The following is a 21,591-nucleotide window of genomic DNA, read 5'->3' as shown; positions in this document are numbered from 1 at the left end:
CAAACTCAGAGAGACCTTATGGCCACGTTGCTTCCTGATTTCTACCGCCAGTTCCTGCCATTACTGATCAGGTAGCCCAATGAGAGATTAGCAGCTGCCAAGGAAACACAAGCAGCTCTTACCTTCCATGTGTACACAAAAAAACTGCAGAGAGCAGCCACCACCGGAAAATGCAAATCCAATGGTCTGATTGTCTACGATGGGAAAAACCTCCAAATAGGACTCAAATCAGGCAAACCAATCAATCAGGAACCACCAGATTATTATACCCATTTATTGTAAATAAACAAAAAAAATAGTATTTTAATCCTAATACTCATATTACCTTAGTCGTATTTAAATATATTATAGGGGATACATGTAAAACATTTCCATAAGTCCAACATCTCCTCTCATAAAATGTAGATTTTTTTTTATTTCTGAAAAACTTTGAGAAACGTTCGGACAGGCGACGCATCCATCGGAGTGAAAGATCGGGATTCTGCAATTACAAAGAATAGTTTTAGCTACAGCACAGAGAACAAGCAGGAAACAGAAGAAGATCTAAATACAGACATCACATGCAAGCTCCGTGGTACGGAATACAAATATCAATGCTGAAACTTACTTAGTTGTGTTGACAGCTGCTGTAGGTGCGAGGAATTCTCCTCCAAGGAGGAATTTATAAACTGGATTGATTCCTTGAGCTCATCCACCTTTTAAATAGGGACAGATACTAATTAGGTTTTTTCAATTTTAAATTAAATACATTTGTAAACCAATCCCAATAAGGACAGTATCCGGCATATTCAGCTAGCTGCGATGGCACCCTTGGGTAATTACTGATCGGTCAGGGGAACAGCCATTTAATATAACAGCCTTTTAGCCGCGCATACAATCAGAAAGGACTACGCAAAAATGCAGATTCTGCCTTAACTGTAGAATCTTTTTTTTTTTCCAGCGCTTGAACCACCGATACACGTCAGTTAGGCGGTTAAAGAGCCTTATCGTACCCTATAAAAATAGTTATTCACAGGCACATGATTTATAACAATCTGAATATTAATGGCCTAAAACGTTCTGCCCATGATGCACAATATAACATCAGGTCGAACATTGAGAAAATAGCGATTTATTACATTTCCTGAAACTGCAACATAAAGATGCTTATCATATAAAAGTACATTGCTTTTATTTGATCATTGCCGCAGTAGTGATAAAACTATACCATGAACTTTGTTTAAAAAAAAAAAAAAAAAAATCCATCCACTCCTTTCTCCAGCATGAAACATACCACGACTTCCATGCTGCTAAACACTGCCCCCTGCTGGTGTAATATAGCTTTGTAGTCTGGCTTGCTCTGAAGCACATAATCTTGAGACGTTGGCAAGTCAGGAACGCTAGCTTCTGGAGTGTCCTTTTCTTTCACTTCTTCCAGCTGCCTAAGAAACAGTCAATAGCGTTAATGTTATATTGAGCAAAAGCATTATCTAGCAGGCTGCAGTGCACAGGGAAATACAAGAGCAGAAAATCAATAACCTGGGTGCCAGGCACTGTTCTAGCACAAGAGATTGACAGAAAGACGCACATGCCATATTAAAACAGGTCGGCCCTCAGAGTTCTGTCATTAAGTAGGAATTGACCTGCATCCCTTGCTGTGGTACTAGGGAGTATCTTCTCATTGCCACTGACTGTCTCCATTTCTGGGGGTAGATATACTAGACTGTAGGATTAAAGAAGTGGAGATTTTGCCCAAAGAAACCAGATTCTAGGTATGATCTTCTAGAAGGAGCTAGATCAATAATAAACAGAATCCGATCTCTTGCTATGGGCAATATCTCCCATTTCTGCAAACACACACCTTATACCTGCTGGACTCTGATTGGGATCCTTTTCAGCCCTTAACACACAAGGTGAAATCTCCCTTGTGCTTCCTGGTGGCTAGATCACCCACACACATAGCGATAGTGCATGGGTGATCTGTGCTAACCAGTGTTCTCTGGATAGAACACTGGCGATCTGACTAGATCTTGACTACATTTAGTCAATATCTAGTCAGGCGTCGCTCGGGGGAATACACTGAGCCTTCCATGCTTATTTTTCTAAGCAAACTAGACAGATAGGGTTGACTTTGCCTGGGGTATGCCCCCTCAGTCCCCAAAATGGCCAGTTATGTTTAAACCCACATTTAATACGAACATTTAAAATAAAATCCTCCCAGGTTATAGCCTTAAGTTACCAGTGTACAAACTACGGTTTGCACCATACTTGCCTACCTGACCCTCTCCATGAGGGAGAACATGCTCTGTTCCTGGGCTTCCCTGGTAATGTAGGATTGCCATCACCTGTGAGCGGCTAGATTATTGATAAGAAATGTATTTCACCACAGGTGATGACAATCATACATTACCAGGGAAGTCCAGGAACAGAGCAATTTCTCCCTCATGGAGAGGGACAGGTAGGCAAGTATGGTTTGTACACAGATAATGACATGTAAATTAGCCTATAGCATGGGTCTTCAAACTGTTGCCCTCCAGATGTTGTGAAACTACAAATCCCAGCATGCTTTGCCACAGTTTGGCTATAAGGGAGTGTTAAAACTGTGGCAAGGCATGCTGGGATTTGTAGTTTCACAACATCTGGAGGGCCACAGTTTGAAGACCCATGGCCTATAGTCTCAGCTACATGGGACAATGTCATTACTGGCTTGAATGGGGGCTCCAGTTATTTGCTTCTTTGGAAATTGACAAATGATGAAGCAAACAATTAGGTGTTAACAATACATATGGTTATATTTCTATTTTGTGGCCTAAACTGATTCATGAAAATGCAATCTACGTATTCATTAAGAGTGAGGTGTGTGTCGGTGAGGTCACAAATTCCAAGTGACGGGATAGGCTATGTTCTTCGGCTGCTTAAGTTCCCACCATGCCGGCTTTCAGTGACTGCAGATACATGTAGTTATGAGTTAACAGCTGTGGTTACCGTGCCTGTAGATGATAACCGACCATACAAAGCAGTGGGATGTGCCCATTTCATGTTCAATCAATGATCATCTGTATATAAAAAGTCACTCTTCCATATAATCCTACGACATGAACCAAATACGTAACGAACAAACTCATTTGGAGTATCTGGTTTCTGTTTAATTATGTAGGTGTAATAGAAACACTTTGCGCCTCTTTACAATGAAGCTAACCTGGACACCGCGCCGGCTTTCGTCTTGTACTCTTCCAGGAGCTCCTCCCAGCGTTGGCCCTCGGCAGAAAACCTAAGGATACAAAGAGACATAGCCCAAGGCTCTTTAATAAATGTCTGTCATCTGGAATTAGTAGACTGATCAAACGCAACTTCAAAGGGGCTTTTCCTGTGACTAAAAGCTTAAAATCCTAAAGAACGCCTGCTGGTCCCATTATAAAGATATACTGTTAGGAAGGAATAGGGTGTATTAGTCATCCAGGTGACAGCTGCAGAGCAGGAGGTTACTCATCCTTGCTGTAAGGTCTAGTTTAGATATCCAATTATTAGGATTTCTCTATCTCCTCTGCACGACTTGCTGCAGCCGCCAGAGCAGTCAAGGGTTCCTTAGTGTTCAGTTCAGATAACTTCCTGCTGGAAACTCGCATCACACTAATTACACCAGAAAGTCTTTGATGTTCCTCTGTTCGCTCCCTTTTGAAGCGAGAGTCAGACAAATGGAAATGTGAATAATTATCCTCATTTATCTTGACGGCTGGCACTATACATAGAGCAGCACCTGTACGTCACGCTGGAGTCCAGTGTCAGATGCCTACACAAAGCCTCACGCACTAACGCAGATTTACCCGAGTGTTCTACTAAAGGATCAGTAGTGCTCAAACCGCCGTCATTGTTTCCATCACAGCTATAAATTATATTTTGCACGATACGGTTAGCATCCTAGTTCCGGAGGAAGTTCAAAGCCGCTTAAGAACCTTTACACCCAAGAATGCCTTGTACGGATCATTAATAGAAGGAAAGCAATGTTTAAAGTGTACCAATACCCAACCACACTAAGGAGTAAGTTTACAAAAGTTTTGAAAAAAAAAATGAAACCAAGGGTTACGTTTCCCATAGCAACCAGATTCTGTCCATCAGGTCTCTATTGCATCCTAGGAAATGAAAGAATCTGATTGGCTGCTATGGGCAACAACACCTTTTCATTTTTAGAAGCTTAAGTAAATTTACCTTTAAGAGCCCAATTCAGGGTCAGGTCCTCGTGATTTTTGGAAACTGCACATGCAACTATGGGCAACTCAGAGCGGTCTGCATCTTAGCTTATGGCCGAGTGGGTGTAACTGGGCAATATGCGAGATGTGGAGATAGAAAGGTGGGCTATACAAAAGTGCACACAGATCTGGCCGATTTCAGATGCCATCCCCAAATCATGTGCGTATCCAAAATTCTGCCCACACTTCCCCCCTTCACTGGAATAAGCTCCCTCGCTTTATTAGACTCTCCCCGCACCTTACAAAGCTTCATATGTTTAATGAAAACCCAGCGGTTCATCAAAGCGCACCCTCCTGCATAACCTAGTACTGAAGCCGCTCCCCTTCATCTGCCGCCTCATGTCCTGGACATCCCTGCCATGCTCAAGTCCTGCCTTCTGGAAGCTCCTTGGACCAGAGCCCTCTTCTCCAGCACATCAACTACAGCTCTTACCCCATCTCTTCTCACTTAAGTATATCACGGACTACTTAGCCCTGGTAACATGCAGACATCTGCTCTGCTTCCCTACATCTCAGCTGTATTGTGTACTCAGACTTGTGCAGTTGTTACCTGTGCTCAACTCTACCACTGACTACTTACCCCTGGTAACATACAGACTGCTCCTCTACATCTCAGCTGTGTTGTGTAATGAGACTTGTGCTGCCATTACCTGTGCTCAGCTTTTGTTCTTCAGTTACTGTTATGTTTAGTCCTGTGTACCATGTACTGTTCTAATTATGTGGCCTATGTCCGGCGCTGCCAACCACTTGTGGCGCCGGTACTTGTGGAGTATCACGGCTCCCACGATGGGCATCGCACAGGAAAAAAATCGCATGCCATGCCATTTTTCACAGAAAGCATTGACATGTGTTAAAATCATGTTAAATGCACCCCAAAGGGCATTTGTTACTGTACCACCCCCACTATAAACGGCAACCCGAAGCGTGGCGAGCGCAGCGAGCCCGCGGTACGCGTCCTACGACCTTTTCATACCCCCACTATCCACGTCGGCGTGGAGTTGAGAATAGAAAGGGTGGCTCGCGCACCGAGCCCGAATCGTGGCGAGCGCAGCGAGCCCCGCTGATACCTGTGAAGGCCACGAGGGTACGCCGATACCTATGAAGGTATCCGCGTCCCCTCGCCACGCTTCGGGCTCGGTGGCTCGCTGCGCTCGCCACACACTTTCTATTCTCAACTCCACGCCGACGTGGATAGTGGGGGTATGAAAAGGTTGTAGGACGCGTACCGCCACCCCTCGCTTCAGGTTGGCGTTGATAGTGGGGGTGGTACAGTGTGAAAAATGACATTTGGGGTGCATTTAACATGTTTAATACTAATTGGATGCATTTGTGATCAAAATCGCATGGCATATGATTTTTATGACAAATGCATAAAAAATACATAGAAATCGCATCGCATGCCACTACATATGGCATGCGATGCCATGCGATGGGAGCCGTGATACTCCACAAGTACCGTGGCGCCTTATAAATAAAAGACAAGAACAACCACCAGCAGTTACAAAAGAACAGTGATGACCGCTACTTACACAAGCTTGGAAAACATGACAATAAAAAAAAAAAAAAAAGTACTTGTTTCCTAGCACGGCGCCCACGATTTTAATCTTATGCCATAGTTTTGATCACATCACATGCGATGCGATCAAAACGATGATTTAATTGTACATGCACCCTGATGGGTGATTACTAGGTTATATGCACCCTGATAACACAGATATTTATCTGATAAGATTAGATATGATAAATAACCCAAACCAAATTTATTTACTTTATTACCTTTAAATATAACGGCAACGCTGAAATGATTGCACACCCACACAACCTTGTTATAAAAGGTATGACAATGCTTTACTTAAAGAATAGCTTCATTACAGATATTTGCAAATGCAGACTAACACAAGAAACATAAAATTGATTAGCTAATACTTAAACAGTAATTCTAAACCAAATCAAAATGGACACCTTTCAAGTAATTCTAAACCAAATCAAAATGGACACCTTTCAAGGACAGTGATCAGCCATGATTAAACCTCCTTCATAATTACCTCCAGCCCCCCCGTGCTTGCTGGTTCTTCCTCAACTGCCTTCCCCCTCCTTCTATCACTCTGATATTTAAACCTTTATCACATTAATTAATTACTCATAAGCATTGAGTCTTATTGGAAAGCTCTGCTTTCAATCATGATGTCATAATTAACCCAACACCCAACTTCAGTGGCCTTGTGGGTCTACGCATGTGTGGCCTTGTTCCCATCTTATTCAGTTTGTGGAGACTAGCTTCCTGTCCTTGCTACATTATACTGTCAACATCACATTCTTAAGCTTCTAAAACCAAAAACAATATTCTATAAGAAATCACTTTTACAGCTCTGTTCTGAATGATCAGCCATTTTATAATATTTATGCAAGTCATGGTTCAACAAAATGGCTGCTGCTTCTAACAAACACCTGCTGCTTAGCGCAAAGGGTAGGCCTCATACGCAGTGAATAGTACATTGTGCAACAAGCTAAAGTCATCTGCAGCAATAATAGCAATATTTGAGAAAACAGAGTATAACAAAAGTATATAATTATTGATGCGTTATTTCAGTTTTAACAACCCCCATTGTTAACGCCACCGCCACTATGAACTATGAACGCCAACCCGAAACGTGGCGAGCAGCGGAGGTACGCGTCCTCCGACCTTTTCATACCCCCACTATCCACGTTGGCGCCACCGAACCCCGCGGATAACTTCACATGTATTCCGCGTCCGCTCGCCACGCTTCGGGCGCGCTACACTATATAAAATCAACTCCACGCCGACGTGGATAGTGGGGGTATGAAAAAGTCGGAGGACGCATAACGCGGCCCCTCGCTGCACTCGCCACGCTTCGGGTTGGCATTGATAGTGAGGGTGGCGTTAACAATGGGGGTGCATTTAACATAGTAATCACCCATCAGGGTGCATGTACAATTAGAAATCGCATGCCATTGTAATGACATTCAATGCGATTTTAAAATTGTACAGTGCGGCTCTTAGGACCCGAAAATCGAGTCCCATCGCATACCACTAATTAAGGTAAGCGATGGGCGCCGTGCTAGGAAACAAGTACCAAAAAAAGCAATACACACACACACACACTAGATAGATACACACACTTTCTATTATTCTTCAAGGTAAACATATCCACACAGCTTACAGCAGGTAGCGGATATGGTCACTAGGTCGACAAGCATTGGGTCAACCACTGAAGGTCGACACAGACAAAGCATTAGGTCGACATTGGGAAGGTCAAAATAGGTTTTTCAAGGTTTTTTTGCCGACAGGCAATATTTCTAGGGCGTGGAGGAAGATTATTATAGTGTGCCGAGCATAGCGAGCCACCGAACCCAAATGACAATGAACACACATCAGAAGTGTGAAATACACATTCAGCAAAAAATAAAAAGATCATTTAGAATAGGTAACCCCCCCCCATATAGACCTTAATAGTCACCATAAAACTGACGTAATTCAGTCTATAACCTTAAAAATAAAATAAAAACACACACACACACACACCACACATTTACATCCCCACCTGTTTAGTGGTACACTTACTTCGAAATAGCATCTTTAATTTGTGCCTGAGCAGCCTCCGATTCTTCACTGGCTGTTAAACTTTTTGAAGCCGGAAATTAAAAAAAAAAAAAAAAAATATTAAAAAAATTAATATAGAGCTCAATGCGCAACCACCATGTACTATACATAAATGTCATTGGTGTTTGTCCATAATGCAGAGACTGGATAGATTACACCATATGTAATCATCTAAATCTGTGTGATTTCACAAAACCGAAGATGCTCCAGGCCACATTGTAGTTCAAGACAATATTAAGATCGGTTTAATCTTCTCCAGGAATTACGGATGTTGGATAAAGCAAGAAAGAAGACGAATAAGCTGGTCACAGTATATTTTGGTCCAACATGCACTACAACTGTATGCATTAATGCTTTTATGAAATAAAAAAAAAATAAAAAGTGAATCCTACTTATTCTATTAATCCAGTGAAACACTGCGATGTATAGGAAACCATGATCCAGCATGTTTGAATTGTAAAGGCCCATACACACTGGGCGACAGCTATAAGCCGCTCAAAACAGCATGTTTGAGCGGCTTTCAGCTCAAAGCCACCCAGTGTGTATGCCCTGGCGATAAACGCACGGCTTTGAGGACGACTTTGCAAACTGGTCCTCTCCCCGCTGACGGCGCCAGTCAAGGGGAAAGCCGCTCAGTGTGTATGCACTGAGCGGCCTACCGCCCAGCGATGATAGCGATCATCACTGACCATACACACTGGGCATAGTCGCCCAGTGTGTATGGACCTTAACATTAATTATTAGCCTTTTAAATACTGAACATCTTTAAAAAAAAAAAATAATAATAATTGACGGTATCTTATTTGGATTACAGTGAATATATGTTGACAAGACTAAGGGAAGTATTCAATCCCTGCCGCTATTTCCGATGGGGGAAATAGCGGCAGGTGCCTTTTCAATGCGGTCTTTCCCGATAACATTGAACAAACATCTCTGCAAAAACGAGCCCGGCTTTAAAAGCAGTTGGGCTCGTTTTGCCGAGAGCCGCCGTGGACTGTTGAGATCACAGCCGGATCTCGACAATCCACGGCCGTTTCTCGTGCCACACCCTCTTTTCAGCACTTGGCGGGACATTGAATCCCATCTGCCGATTATCAGTCGAGCAGGCAGAAAACGGGACAGGATCACGGCTGTCCCAACAGTCGTGACCCGGGATTAAATATTCCCCTAAACCTTAAAGAAAAAAAAAAAGAAAAAAAAAACACACATACAAAAGTTCACTCAGACAGATAAAATTTAACACAAATTAGGCTGGTATCCTATCCAGCAGCTAGTGCATTTAGCCCACGGAAAAGCAACAACACATGGGATCGGCAACTTATCCCAGATCCCACGATACTGCATGATAACGAGTAAAAGGGCTATAAAAAAAACAACCACTGGACTAAAATCACGATAATGGACCTTTCGGGCAAAGTAATAATTGCATGTTACATAGTAGATCAGGCTGAATAAAGACTTGCGTCTATCGAGTTCAACCTACGTTTTAATAGCTTATCCCTTGTAAAAGACAGAATATGATTCTTATTAGTACCCTTGGATGTTTTTATCCAATAAATGCTTGTTCAACCTTATTTTGAACGTTTATATTGTATCTGCCGATACCACCTCTCCAGGAAGAGAGTTCTAAAGTTTGACTGCTCTGACCGTAAAGATTTTTTTTCTTTTGAGGGAACGAAATTTTCTTTCCTCTAATCTAAATTTGTGCCCTCTCGTCCTAGATTCCTTTCTTGCAGTAAAAAGGGTGCTTGATAGTTCCTTATATTGGCCCCTGATATATTTGTACATGTTGAGCATGTCCCGCCTTAGACGTCTCTTCTCTAGTGTAAATAGTCCCAGCTTGCTTAATCTCTCTTCGTAGCTTAAATTCTCCATTCCCCTAATAAGCTGTGTTGCTCTTTTTTTTTTTCCAATTCTATGATGTCCTTTTTATAGTGTGGGGCCCAGAACTGTACTCCATATTCAAGGTGAGGTCTAACCAATGCCTTTTACAGTGGCATAATCACTTTTGAGTCCCTAGTTTCCATGCCCCTTTTAATACATGCTAAAATTCTGTTGGCCTTTTTTGTTGCAATGTGACATTGAACACTGCACCCCAGCTTGTTATCTATATGGACTCCTAGATCCTTTTCAAGTGCTGAAGTACCTAATGCCTCCCCACTTAGGTTGTAACTAGCACACTGGTTATGTCTCCCGAGATGCATGACCTTGCATTTATCCACATTGAACCTCATCTTCCACTTTTTAGCCCACTCATCTAGCTGGTTAAGATCATTTTGAAGTATGTTCACATCCTCTGTTGATTTAATATCTCTACTTAGTTTTGTGTCATCAGCAAAGATGGATACATTGCTGAGAATCCGCATCCCGATATCGTTAATATATATGTTAAAAAAGATGGGCCCCAGTACCGAACCCTTAGTACTGGTATCATAGTTGATACGGCACTGTTCACAACCACGCTTTGTTCTCTATTACACAGCCAGTTCCCTACCCATCTGCAAATATTTGCCCCTAATCCCAGGTCCTCCATTTTATTTATCAACCTCTTGTGTGGTACTGTATTCAAAAGCTTTTGCAAAATCAAAATAAGATACCAGCTTTTGTGTTAAACATTAGTCCTACTTATTAAATATAATACAAATCGGAAAAGTAATTCAATTCTGACTTGGGGATGTCAGCCGGCAGCACTGCAGCGCGAAGTGCTCACGGCATCCTTCTCCTTCGCGATCTTCCGTTACACGGTGGCACCTGGCTGAATATGTGACGCGGCCAGCACGCTCTTCTCTGCGGCCACATCAAAAACGAGGGGGGGGGGGGGGGGGGGGGGGGGGGGGGGAAGCACATATCCCTCAGCCCCAGATAGAATTAACGCAGTGAAGACGATCTGGGCGGAGTTTATCACAAGGGACGCAGCCATAAAAAAAAAAAAAAGGAATCCCTGGTGCTCAATAGCGGGTATAATACTCGCTATAGTGAGTATTTGTGAACCCCGGCAGCATAAGAAAATAAAAAGCAGTTAGAATTTAGCCAACCATAAATCAGCTCAAACTGCCTATGGCAATATATTTCCAGCATGTGCAAGTGTGATTTATAGATAAACAAATGGCCATGCCAAGTTACTGTGGGGCAGATTTAGTGAGCTCATAGAAGTGATAAAGTGGCTAGAACTTTATCACTGTCCAATCAGCTCCTTACTGTCAAGTTACAGGCTTAGTTTGAAAAATGACAGTTAGAAGCTGATTGGCCCATGATAAAGTACAGTACCAGCCACTATTACTTTACCAAGCTTAATAAAACTGGCCCTCATTCTCTCCTGGCCACATATAGTAAGCTTTTCCGGCTCTATGCACCACTTATTCTTCTAGACATCTGGTCAGGTGGCAAATAAAATATGCATCATCAATGTTCATACAGCTCTTTACCTGCTCGTTTTCTCAGTGCATCTTTTAAATGTTCCATCGCGAGAAAATCGTTCAGCCAAACCCTTCAGCTTCTGTTTCGCTGACAACACTGCAGGAAGATGGAAATAAATCAGTTAGTATTGGTCGAATGATTCGGGGGGGGGGGGGGGATCCACACATTACAAATGTAAAGCCCTACTTTCTCGTGGGATCCTGTCTACCAGAGAATAACCGACTCAGCCTGTGGGTAGAGCAGAGGCTTTCAGCAACGGCCCAGAAATGCCACCTGCTATGTGTGCCTATACACCACTGTTATGGTAAACCCCACAGCAAGCTTGCACAGTCACACACCTAACATTATGGCAAATTCCAATGACCTGCTCAGTCCTCTGTCAGACTACATCTGTTCTAATAAACTAGGAGAGGGGATATTAAAACTAGTAAGCAGCAAGTACTGTATATGTGTCTTGAATTTAGTGTCTTCTTTGGAGTGTGTGACTGCAGTAGAATGGAGGGGAGGAACGGTAAGGAAGTACTAGGCCTCATAGGGGGAGGATAGCACCTTCTGAATAGTTACAAGGGGCAGATGTATTAAACCTAGTAAGAAAAAAAAAAAAAAGACGCGTGGGTGATAAACGTCCAATCAGCCACTAACTGTCACATTTACAGGAGGCACGAGCAGCTTCCAGCTGCCGGCACTGCTGCATGTCAGACATTGGCCCTTATTCTAGTTCACTCTTTCTGACAAAATCCTTCTTAGATGGACAAAACCATGTGCACTGCGGGTGGGGCAGATGTAACATGTGCAGAGAGAATTAGATTTGGGTGGGGTTTTACTTCAAAGTGAGATCTATATTGCAGTGTAAAAATAAAGCAGTTAGTATTTACCCTGCACAGAAACAAAATCACTCACACAAATCGAATTCTCTCTGCACATTTTACATCTGCCCCCAACCCCCCCACAGTGCACATGGTTTTGTACATCTAAGAAGGATTTTGTCAGAAAGAGTGAACTAGAATAAGGCCCATTGTGACAGGAGCAGGTCCGGCAACAACAGGACAGAAGCAGGGCGAATGGTGATGATGGGGGGGGGGGGGGGCAAACCCCCTAGTGACGCCACTGGTTGTGGTATAGAATATCAGTGATGTCAACAATGACAGTCAACCACCAATGGTCAATGTTACTAGTTAGACATCTAAAAAAAGATAGAAGCGTTTAGATCAACTGAATAAAATCGTTGAGAAAGTAAACCCGGATCGCTCTGTGTGTACAGGGTATATCGATGGCAATCCAGCAGGTCGCCATCTCCCGCAGGGATCCTGTCTATCCTAACAGTGCAGCATTAGCATAGGCAAAAAGCTGCTCTGCTTGGATCACTCAGCACATGTCGTGGGTGCATCACAGGTGTGCTGTCATGTGTACAGAGCGATCCCAACTTAAGCGCTTCACTCCATTGCCCCATGTGATGGGGCTTTAGGGCCATGATGGTAATCAGACCCATGACTTCAGTGCTGTGAGGCAGTAATGCCATTAGGCCGTCTGTGCTGCCCACGTAACGGATATCACTTGGTTATAATGAACCGATAACCGCTTTATTGTGCGCGACTCTTAGGAGCAGGTCATGAATATCGGTTTCACATGGAATTGCAGAGTTTGTGTTGCCATTGCCAATGGAGCGTGCATGGGACAGCTACAACAGAATAGCAGCCAATCTATTATTTACAGGTAAAATAACTCCAAGGTGCACAAAGATTTTACAACCAAATTAAAACAGAACAGCCATTGATACTGATATTTTGACAGGAGAGCGCAATATCAATACCACTTATTAATGGTCTCTGACAGGGATACCTTGTGAGGAGGGGATGGTGCAAAGACTTCCACTACTCACCACTAGCATTGAAGGATTCTGCATGGAAACCATCCGCGCGAGACAGGGAGTTTTCTAAGTTACGAAGAGAGTACTTGAAAAGGAAAATAAAATAAATAAATATTGAACAACAATAAAAAGACAATTTAAAACAAGATTGGGATCATGCCCAAGGGGAACCTCATGCCTTCCACTTATGTATCCAGCAACAAGCTATTTCTCTCTGCTGGGCAGATCCATTCATTACCAGAAAATAATTAAAGAGGCTTCCAATGTATTTAGCATAGCTATCCACACAGAGACAGTCAGCCGTGATCCCCATGGGCTGCACATGTAGACAGATAGCAAAATTGGATAGGCCTGCTGAGCAGGTAATGTGGTGAACCACAGAAGACCAATGACAGGTCTTTATCCTGATTCACAGAGGTGTCAGATAGTGTACTGGAAAAAAAAAAAAAAAAAAAAATCAGGATCATATTTTGGCACTCTGCTGGTGACACGAAAGCAACCTGCTAGCTTATAAGTAACTTCTCTCATGTGTGAAGGATATAACAAATAATTAGATATTACACCATACTCGTTACCCAAGTAGTGTTCCCTCTAAGCTTCTTATGCAGGGTGCTGCACCCTGCTTGTTTTTAATACCTAAAAACCTTTTTGTGTGTGGCACTGAGCGCCCTACCATGCTGACATCCCACTGAGAACTTTTGGTGTGTGCCATCATGTGTAATGGGTATTAGGGCGTGGGCTTATACCGGTTTCCTCCCACAATCCAAAAATATACTGGTAGGTTAATTGGCTCCCAAAAAAAATAAACCCTAGAATGAATGTATGTGTGTGTGTGCGTGTACATGTGGTAGGGAATATAGATTGTAAGCTCCACTGGGGCAGGGACTGATGTGAATGGTCAAATATTATCTGTAAAGCGCTGCGGAATATGTGTGCGCTATATAAGAAACGTAATACACAAATAAAAGTATGCCATCATCTGTAATGGGCATTATGGTGTGTGGTATAATGTGTAAGAGGCATAACGACAGAATATGTAATGGGCATAGCAGAATATGACAATGTTAAATGGGCGTAATACTAGTGCAGTGTGCAATTTTTTATATATGTTTTGTTTCTAATGTAAATTTCGAATATAAAATGTGCCCTACCGACTGAAAAAAAAGTGCCCTGCCCGAACACAACCAATAAGAACTTGCCTTAAACGTTATCCTCAAGGCTAAAGTTTAGTGCTAGTTTTCAGCTATATACTACTCAGATATAGCATAACAGAGGATAACTACCTGGAAGCAAGACTGCAGAAGCTCTGAGAGGCGGTCACTCTCCGGTAATGACAAGCTGATGGCTTCACTAAGCTCTTTAAAATGGAAAAACAAATAGGAAAAGATTAAAACAAATAAAACTAATACTGGGGTTAACCTCTGTGCACGCACACACACCATCGATCCTTTGCTGCTTTTTCTATACATTTAAAAATAACTTATAGGTGGAGACACATTATAAGAAGGCTCAGAGGCTGGCGGTTACCCTGTGCTGGCCCCTCTATTGGTCTGTTATGCATCTGTCACCTGTGGATCTCACCCCCGCTCCCACTGCGCACGACAATGCCTAGTCAAAGCACCTCATACATTTTTGTTCAGTAACTATCCTTAATCATCTAGAAACCATTCGTTTTACACTGTCAAAGCATTGTTTTAAGTGATCATTTCTGGAAGGAGAAGGCTGCAGCAAATTGAGATTTTAAAATGACACATTATTCCTTCTCTAAATTGCATATTCTAAGTTTAGATACTATGCTTATGTGATTAGAGTAGTAGTTTTTATTGCTCTTCAGTATGTATCAATAATGCCCTGAGCGATGCTGCTGCGCATGTATCCAATAATCAAGTCTGCACAAGACAATTTTACTACTTTTGGCGATTAGGGTAAAAAAATTATAGGGATGTGTCACAATTCTGGCTGTTGGGATCTTGTGAGTGTCGAGATCACGACGGTGGGTATTCCATAAATAACCTATCAGAGGCGTTTACTTACCCATTTATGTGAGAATTGTGCAATTATGATTACATGGTACATTGAGCGCATAGCAAAATAATGCTATGCTACTGTCCCTCATACATATATTTTAAAACATTAAATCACTTTACCACATATTACTGACAATGGGAGTATAAGTGGATCGATCATATGCCAGGTCACCTCCAACACATGGCCTTACTTTTTCCCCTGTTCTCTTCTCCGGGTGCGGTGTAGGGGTCCGACAGTCGGGATCCTGACTGGCCGGACCCAGACAGCATGCTGAGCGCAACTAAGGCCCTTTGTGGGCTCACTGCGCTCGGCACGCCGCAAGCCACGTATTCTATTCTCCCTCTATGGGGGTCATGGACCCCTACGAGGGAAAATAGCGGGTGGCCATCGGGAACCCGGCTGTCGGTGTTTTGACAGTCGGCATCCCTCTTCTCCAAAGGCTCGTCTGTCTGGTCCCTGCGGTGGAAGCCTGTAGTCCACTAACATTAGGTGTAATGGGCAATTACAACAAAGTAATTTCAATTGCACTTTAATTTCATATTGTAGCCAAGAGTCATATTTAGGGGCAAAGACTAGTATAAGCAGTAGCAAAGAAGGGTCGCATCTAATGGAGAACATGTGGGCACATATCTAAAAGCGTGTGGCACAATGGGGCAGATGTATTAAGCCTGGCGAAGAGATAAACTGGAAGAAGATAACGCACCAGCCAATCAACTAACTGACATATTTCAAACACAGCTGATTGGCTGGTGCATTATCTCCTTTCACTTTAACTCCAGTTTATCTCTTCGCCAGGCTTAATACATCTGCCCCCATATGCTGGTAGTGTGTGTGTGACCATATGCTGGTACAGTGTGTGTGTGTGCGCGCGTGTGTGTGTGTGTGTGTGTTGGGGGGGGGGTTGTTAAGAGTGGGGTCGTCACAGGCGCTTACTTCATGCAATTACAATCAGATGCTATTATTCACGTAGGAAGAGTATATATGTACACAAAACACCACCCCCTTCTAAACGGCTGGGTTATGACGCTGAGCTCTTGGTTGGAAACCCTGCGCCCTCCTCACCTGTGGCGCTACGGTAGAGGGGGGGCAGCGTCCTGCGACGCCTCTTCACGGACGACCTCCGTAAGGACTTCCTCCTGTCGCGCGGGCTCGGGGACGCCTCTCGAATGGTCAGACTTGGGCTGGTCATATGCCGCTGCGCAAGATCCTGCTCAGGTCGCGCTTTGGTAGGGGTGACCTCCATGTTTCCCCTCTGTACAACGGGCGCCGAAACTCACTACCAGCAGGCACACATCTCTCCCCCGCCCGGCACTTTGAACGGCAGTGAGTCGCGCTGTGATGACGTGAACATTGGCAGCAGTAAAAGTTAGCAACACAGCGGCACCTATTGGCTGCGTCACAGTGACGTCACCGAGGGGCGGAGCATTTTTCTCCTATGAGATGGGCAAAACGGGTCACCAACGAGAGCTGGGATCCAGCAGCTCAGTTAGTGAAAAGATCCGTATCTTTTGGGCGGGGCGACGGTTCGCTTTGAAAGAAGGGGTAATTAGAGAATAGCAGAGCATAATTTGTTTTAAAATCATTTATTGCCATTTTTTATTTACTTTTTTTTTTTTTTAAACAGTGAGCTGAACAATTAAGAACATACAAAACCGAGTAAAACACTGATCGATGGCTGGGTGCAGAATCGCCATCGATGGCAACCATCGATGGCGTCTGCACTGATGGCCATCCCTAGCAGCAGCAGCCTTGTTATTCTTTCTTTTACTTGCAGTAGCAGCACTGAACTCAGTCTCCAGAGTTAGTACATCTCAGCTGCCACAGGTGGCAGTGCTGAGATCAGGCAAATGCACTGTAATCAAAAACGAAACTGAAAGTAAAAGAACGACAGATCACCTTTTTGGGATCAGCGGCTCAGTCGTTCTTGAATGTGATCGTCTCAAAGATTTGCTTCGTTCGCGAACGCCTCATCTCTACTATGAGGGATTTTAGGGATGACGATCGATGGCAAAAGTTCAGCTGCCCATCTCTACAGTCGCTATGCTCAAACAGCTTCAGCACGGCTACACATAGGCAGAACTATTGCAGCATGACTATCTGAATATTAGACTGGGGTGGGATCATCTGAAGACCATCAAATGTTTACCATTTCATGGCGGCAGATATTGGAATGTCACCATTGATACAAAATTGTTAAAGGTTGAGAAACATGATGTAAGACCTACCCCTCTGGGAAATGTAGTTCATTTTGGGGGATACGGTTACTAGGTCTCCAGTAACTTAGTCCACAAGCATTAGGTCGACACCACTAGGTCGAAGTGACTGAAAGTCGACATGGGTTAGGGCGACAGGTTATTAGGTTGACATCAGGAAGGTCAACATGAGGTTTTTCATTTTTTTTAAACCAATATGTGCCATATTTCATGCCCTACTATCCACTAGGGCAGGCATTCCCAACCACGGTCCTCAAGGCACACCAACAGTGCAGGTTTTAGTGATATCCAGGCTTCAGCACAGATGGTTTAATCAGAATCCCTCAGATACTAATTAAGTCACCTGTGCTCAAGCCTGGATATCTACAAACCCTGCACTGTTGGTTTGCCTTGAGGACCGTGGTTGGGAATGCCTGCACTAGGGTGTGGTGTAAGAATAAAATAGTGTAGAAGCATGCCGAGCGCAGCTACGGTACTACGTTTCAGTGTCCATGTCGACTGAAAAATGAACAGGAAACAAGTCCTGGCGCAAGTGCACAATAACCTCAGAAGATTGTACGATCAATTCTTACCTGGCTCGTCTTAGTTGCCATTATTTGTTAACAGTTTCTTATATAGCGCACACATATTATGCTGCACTTCACATAGTATAGTTGAACATTCACATCAGTCCCAGTGGAGCTTACAATCTATACTCCCTACCACACGCACACAGACATTCTAGGGTTAATTTTTGTTGGGAGCCAATTAGCCTACCAGTATATTTTTAGATTGTGTGAGAAAACCAGAGTATCCACAGGAAACCCACGGGGAGAATATACAAACTCTGCACAGTTAGGGCCATGGTGGGGATCGAACCCATGACCTGCTGTGAGGCAGTAACACTAACCATTACACCAGGCTTTCCCAACCACGGTCCTCAAGGCATACCAACAGTGCAGGTTTTGTAGATATCCAGGCTTGAGCACAGGTGACTTAATAAGTACCTGAGTGATTCTGATTAAACCATGTCACTAAAACCTGCACTGTTGGTGTGCCTTGAGGACTGTGGTTGGGAAAGCCTGCATTACACCATTACACCATCCATACTGCCATGATCTGGGGTAGCCAACCCTTGTCCTCGAGAGCTACCAACAGTGCATGTTTTGCAGGTCTCCTCACAGAATCACTAATGAGCTAATTAGCTCCATCTGTGGATCTTTTAAAATGTGTCATTGATTAATGAGTGCAGCTGTGGAGCAGCTAGGTTGTCTGGAAAATGTGAACTGTTGGTAACTCTCGAGGGCTAGGGTTGGCTACCACTGGCCATGATCATATAGTGGTTAGAACTCTGCTTTGTGATAGCAGCAACCCCGGTTTGAATCCAAAATACCGCATTTTGTGGGGTTTTTTTCTCAAACGATTTCTTACCAATATTCAAGGTTTGGACAATTTCAGAAATTAAGTAGATTCTTTGCATGTCCTTGCACAATTTGTCTTTAATGCTTTTGTGAAGCTATCTTTACATGCTTTGATTTATTTGTCTGTGAAACATTCTTTTGAAAGAATTAAAATTTGACATTAATTCCTGAATCCTGGAAATTAAAATCTTGAGGCTTTGTCTTAGCAAGTTCATCACACACTCAATATCGGATCTATACTTTTCTTCTAGGGGGGGTGGTTTACTGTTTAATCTTGACCCTCCCCCCTTCAGTCCTGACTCCTCCCCTTCCCTGTCCTGACTCCTCCCCTTCCCAGACCTATCTCCTCCATCATACAAATAAATATATTGTAAGTTTATTTGTTTTATTTTAGGCAAAACACCAAACAGCCATAAATCACAACAATAAAAGCACCAAATAATGAAATAGACAGAATATTCAGCAATAACAAGAGAAATAAACACAAATAAGTAACTTTTTACAAAACAAAATCCATTCTCCATACGCCATGCCAAACAATAATTGCATTCCTTATATATATATATGATGTCACAGAATAATAGCGCTCCTTTTACATATGATGCTAGACAATAATAGTGCACTTATACACACAAAGCCAGACAGCAATAGGCCTATACACGTAGCTGCCCCATTTTCTAAGAAATCTGACTATTGCCCTTATTCAGATCTGATCCCAGTACAAATTTGTTCTCAAAATGGGCAAAACCATGTGCACTGCAGGTGGGGCAGATGTAACATGTGCAGAGAGAGTTAGATTTGTTTGCGTTATTTTGTTTCTGTGCAGGGTAAATACTGGCAGCATTATTTTTACACTGCAATTTAGATTTCAGTTTCAACACACTCCACCCAAATCTAACTCTCTCTCCACATGTTACATCTGCCCCACCTGCAGTGGACATGGTTTTGCCCATTTTGAGAACAAATTTGTACTGCGATCAAATCTGAATAAGGGCCAATATCGCTAAAGGTGCCCATACACGGTACAATGAACTCCGTGCTTTTAGTACTAGATTACATAGCACAAAATAATACAAAAAGCAAACCATGTGCTACAATACCGTGCTTTTTGTTCTAGATATGATGCGATCTAGTACTAAAAGCACAGGATGCACAGACTTTATGTGCTGTGCGATGGGATGTGCATAGGAGCGCGCATCTCATCGCCACTGCCTTTTTGCACCGTGTATGGGCACCTTTACAAATGAAGCACAAATCGCTCTGTGTCTAGGGAGCATAGCGATGCACGGCCTCGCATGTCGCTATAGCCATTCTAGATCATTCAAGCACGCAGTATAAATCTAGTCAGATCGCTTAGCACAGTGCAAATCGCTCATGTGTACTGCGATGTGCAATCTGCTATTAAAATAACCGGTACTTGTGTATTTTGGCGGCGCCCGATTTCAGCATCGTACGATGAACGCATCGCATGCCATGTACCCGATGGCATGCGATGCGATTCGATTTTGACCCCCTATGCGATGAAAAATCGTATAAGCACCCTAAAGGGTTCTTTTGAGCACCCTAATGGGTGCTTACAATGTTAAATGCACCCCCACGCCACCCCCCCCCACTATAAACGTGAACCCGAAGCGTGGCGAGCGCAGAGAGCCCGCGAGGGGCGGCGGTACGCGTCCTATGACCTTTTCATACCCCCACTATCCACGTCGGCGTGAAGTTGAGAATAGAAAGTGTGGCGAGCCACCGAGCCCGAAGCGTGGCGAGGGGACGCGGATACCTTCACAGGTATACACGTCCCCTCGCGGGCTTCACAGGTGTCCGCGTCCCCTCGTGTGGCTCGCCACGCGGACACCTGTGAAGCCCGCCAGGGGACGCGGATACCTGTGAAGGTATCTGCGGCCCCTCGCGGGGCTGCGCTCGCCACGCTTCGGGCTCGGCGGCTCGCTGCGCTCGCCACACTTTCTATTCTTAACTCCACGCCGACGTGGATAGTGGGGGTATGAAAAGGTCGCAGGACGCGTACCGCCGCCCCTCGCAGGCTCGCTGCGCTCGCCACGCTTCGGGTTCACGTTTATAGTGGGGGGGTGGCGTGGAGGTGCATTTAACATTGTAAGCACCCATTAGGGTGCTTAACATTGTATAAGCACCCGGGCTTCCGGTTCCGACCTTGAGGAGAGAGGTCGAGGCATGTAAGCGCTCCGTTGCACCTCCACCCCTGGCCTCCTACCTGGTGTCCCCCTCCCGATGTTGAAGCAGGGCGCCCGGCCACAAACTTAGCAAAGCCCGCGGCGAGAGCCTCAGCACCGCACACGCCGGCAGTTCAGGACGCCTTGGCTACGGCGCCGGATGCGCGTCATTTGACCCGGCAGTAACCCTACACAGCGCGGCTCCGGCTCCCGTCTCGTGTCTAAAGCTTACTCACAGCATACCATCAACGAGGGGAAGCCTCACGGAGACCAACAGCTTGATTGAGCGATGTCCTGCAGCCTGCACGGATCCACGCAGGTGTCCCTGTAATAGCCTGCGGCTTGCCTCCGTCCTGGCTCCATGGAGGTTGCCGCAGTATACTGCCAAGGAGAAATTTTTTTTTGCCTGAGTAAGTGATACCCGCAGCCTGCACGGATCCACACAGGGTATTGTGCAATAGTCTGCAGTCTGCTCCTGGTCCTGCTCTATGGACTCTGCTACAGCACACTACTAGGGAGACGTAGTTCTCTGGAAACCTCCTGCCAGCCTGAGTGACACCTGCAGCCTGCACGGATCCACGCAGGCCTAGGTGCAATAGTCTGCAGTCTGCTCCTGGCCCTGTTCTATGGAC

General features: G+C 44.2%; 1 protein-coding gene across 2 annotated transcripts; it reads right to left on the bottom strand.

Moving 5' to 3' along the window:
• Positions 1 to 260: 260 nt before the first annotated feature.
• DSN1 (DSN1 component of MIS12 kinetochore complex) lies at positions 261 to 16,534 on the bottom strand. Of its 2 annotated transcripts, XM_083185056.1 has the most exons (10): positions 16,223 to 16,262; positions 14,416 to 14,489; positions 13,371 to 13,564; positions 13,145 to 13,217; positions 11,274 to 11,361; positions 7,810 to 7,869; positions 3,179 to 3,250; positions 1,274 to 1,421; positions 608 to 695; positions 261 to 481 (listed from the first exon to the last, which is right to left on the bottom strand). In XM_083185056.1, exons 3-10 carry the CDS (start codon positions 13,443 to 13,445, stop codon positions 414 to 416), a joined length of 672 nt encoding a protein of 223 aa, XP_083041182.1. In that variant the 5' UTR covers positions 13,446 to 13,564; positions 14,416 to 14,489; positions 16,223 to 16,262; the 3' UTR covers positions 261 to 413. The 2 variants fall into 2 exon arrangements, with proteins under 2 accessions (XP_083041182.1, XP_083041181.1); XM_083185055.1 differs by lacking the exon at positions 13,371 to 13,564 and having other exon boundaries at positions 16,223 to 16,534.
• Between the last annotated feature and the right edge of the window lie 5,057 nt (positions 16,535 to 21,591).

This window comes from Crinia signifera, chromosome 4, assembly GCF_055691185.1.
Source record: "Crinia signifera chromosome 4, ASM5569118v1, whole genome shotgun sequence".
NCBI classification, from domain to species: Eukaryota; Metazoa; Chordata; class Amphibia; order Anura; family Myobatrachidae; genus Crinia; species Crinia signifera.
Note: the sequence above shows the minus strand (reverse complement) of the source record. Positions and strands in the feature narration are given on the sequence as shown.

What these genes read in the sequence shown, in the direction of transcription:
- DSN1 (XM_083185055.1), bottom strand. Translation starts at nt 16,403, where the DNA reads ATGGAGGTCACCCCTACCAAAGCGCGACCTGAGCAGGATCTTGCGCAG. An exon ending in CCTCTACCGTAGCGCCACAG is followed by an intron (nt 14,490 to 16,222) that starts GTGAGGAGGGCG and finishes TCCATTTTAAAG; the next exon opens with AGCTTAGTGAAGCCATCAGC. An exon ending in TTAGCAGCATGGAAGTCGTG is followed by an intron (nt 696 to 1,273) that starts GTATGTTTCATG and finishes CCTATTTAAAAG; the next exon opens with GTGGATGAGCTCAAGGAATC.